We start from the raw sequence: 2,585 nt of genomic DNA, 5'->3' as shown, positions 1-2,585 counted from the left end.
CCCAAGCGCGAGCTCGCCCCAGCCAACGCTCGCCCATCCGCAGGCTCGCCCATCCGCCTGCTTGCCCCAGCCAGTGCTCGCCCATCCGCCTGCTCGTCCAAGCGCGAGCTCGCCCTAGCCAGCGCTCGCCCATCCGCAGGCTCGCCCATACACGTCCGCTCGCCCATCCGCCTGCTCGCCCCAGCCCGTGCTCGCCCATCCGCCTGCTCGCCCAAGCGCGAGCTCACCCCAGCCAGCGCTCGCCCATCCGCAGGCTCGCCCATACACGCCCGCTCGCCCAAGCCTGCTCGCCCATCCGCCTGCTCACCCCAGCCAGTGCTCGCCCATCCGCTTGCTCGCCCAAGCGCGAGCTCGCCCCAGCCGAGCCCTGCCCACGCTCGCCGGCTCGTCCATCCGCCTGCTCGCCCAAGCGCGAGCTCTCCCCCGTGCGCATCTCCGCCCGTCGCGCCCCATCACCTCGCCACCCTCGTGCATCAGCCCGCCCATACACACGCTCGCCCCGCCGAGCCCTGCCCACGCCCGCCCGGGTCCTCCGCATGCTCGCCCATCCCTGCGATTCTATTGCTTTGAGTATTATTTCCACGTCTTACCCAGGTCAGTTCTCTCGTTTACCTGTTTGATTACCCTTAATAATTATGTCTTCTTCCGATTCCGATTCTGGTTCTTCGAGTGATTTTGAAAGATCTAGCGGGTCTAGTGAGTCTAGCCAGGGTAGGATTTCCATAACTGATCCTGAGTTTATCCCTGATTCCCATGAGGAGGAAGTCACTACTCATAGTCGTCCGGGTAAGGAAGTTCGTCACGTGACCCAACGAATGAACATATCTAAGGCAGATAACTTATGGTACGGTCATTTGTCCTCCCACATTCCTCCTGGTAGTGAGTCGAAAATTAGGACTATGTGGCACATTCCTTCCTCCCACCAGATAATCATTCCTGGCCCAGATGACCGACCTTATCTTGCCCTTAAGGGCTATTATACCTTTTTTCAGAATCATTTTGATGGAGGTCTTCGTTTCCCCTTGTGTGATTTCTTTCAAGAATTAAGCAAGTACTATCAGGTGCACTTAGGTTTACTCATGCCCAATGCCTTCCGTTTGATAAGCTGTTTCGTTGTGTTATTCAGGGCCCTAGACCTCCCTTTGAATTGCACCACTTTTCCTACTTCTTAGTTTTGTCTAGATCAAAAGATGGACCTTTCTATGTAACCTCCCGGTCTAGCCACAAACTTTTCGATGGAGCCCCCAGTCACGTGAAGGATTGGAAAAAATACTTCCTCTTTCTCCAGCCACCCAAAGAATTGACTTGCTTCACATATTGGTATCCCACTTTTACCAAGCCCGATCTTTCCAAGGGTTATAAGAAAGATGAGGAGTACCTGAAGATAATGAGTGTACTAGGATATCGATGCTTTAACATTCCCAAACTTCTATATGAGGATCTCCTATGTCATGCCGGGTTAAGTCCCGCTAAAATTAAGCTGAAGGAGAATGCTGGTAGATATTCTCATCTTTTCATACTTCTTGTTTTTCTTTTGTTTATTATGTTACTTAATAAACGTTCTTATCTGGTTCATTGTCTCTGCTTGCAGGTACTAGAGTCATGAACGCCCTATTTCTCCGTGAACTTTCCAAGACAAAGGCCGTGGGTTCCTCATCAGCTTCCCAGAAGTCCGTTACCCCAGTAGTCACGATGGGCCCAAAGGGAGATTGTTCTGCTGCTGAGAAAAAGAAAACATGTTCCTGCTCTACTACTGGAAAGAAGCCTGCCAGCTCCCCTAGCTCCCCTATTGCTGCGAAGAAGAAGAAGGCAGGCTCCTCTTCTTCCGCCCCAAAGCGAGCATCCTCTCCACCTCCTCGCGCCAAGTCCCCTCCTCCGTCTGGTAAGCAAAAGACATCAACTGATCTTAGCCCGTCAGCCCCACAGCATGGCAAGCGCAAGATTTCTGAGATTTCTATCGTATCGGTTTCTTCTCCAGAGGGGTCCGAGTCAGATGAGGGGCCTCCCCCTGAGCTGGGGGTACATCCTCTATATACCTCGGATACGGCCATCGTGGGGCGGGGTCCTACTCAATTGGCTCAGAAGATAATGTACCAGCTTCCCTCCAAGGCAGATGCAGCGTTCATGAGTTCACTGGGGTTGTCTGCACTCCTTCGCCGAGCATGCACCAGTGTCACTGAGATATGCTTCTCCTCCTAGTCTTTAGATTGATGTCTAATATGTGTTTGATTTTCTTGTCGTCTTTTCACCCTTATCTACTTACGCAGGGCATGATGTACGTCGGGGAGGTGGCTGAGCGTGTTAAGGCCACTCGATCTGACGCCTATCAAGAATCACGCGAGGGCGAGCCTCTCCGCGAACGGCTCCAGACTACTATTGACGAGATGAAAGTGACGCATGCTAATGAGCTTTCGGAGTCTCAAGCTCAATTGTCGGAGTCCCAGATCGAGTACGGCGAGCTCTCGAAACAGAAGCAGGAGTCTCAGCGGCTGATAGAGGATCAAGCTAAAGAGATCCAGAAGCTGAAGAAATAATTAAAGAATTCATAGGCTGAGCTTAAAGACGCCAAGGCACGACATGTTGCA

The 2,585-nt window shown here is 52.5% G+C and overlaps 1 protein-coding gene across 1 annotated transcript; it reads left to right on the top strand.

Moving 5' to 3' along the window:
• Positions 1–1,368: 1,368 nt before the first annotated feature.
• Positions 1,369–2,199, top strand: LOC140828067 (uncharacterized). The gene is made up of 2 exons (XM_073191047.1): positions 1,369–1,496; positions 1,592–2,199. Exons 1-2 carry the CDS (start codon positions 1,388–1,390, stop codon positions 2,197–2,199), a joined length of 717 nt encoding a protein of 238 aa, XP_073047148.1. The 5' UTR covers positions 1,369–1,387.
• Positions 2,200–2,585: the final 386 nt, after the last annotated feature.

Source organism: Primulina eburnea, chromosome 1 (assembly GCF_022965805.1).
Source record: "Primulina eburnea isolate SZY01 chromosome 1, ASM2296580v1, whole genome shotgun sequence".
NCBI classification, from domain to species: domain Eukaryota; kingdom Viridiplantae; phylum Streptophyta; class Magnoliopsida; order Lamiales; family Gesneriaceae; genus Primulina; species Primulina eburnea.
The sequence above is the reverse complement of the archived record's forward strand: the minus strand, read 5'-3'. Positions and strand labels throughout refer to the sequence as shown.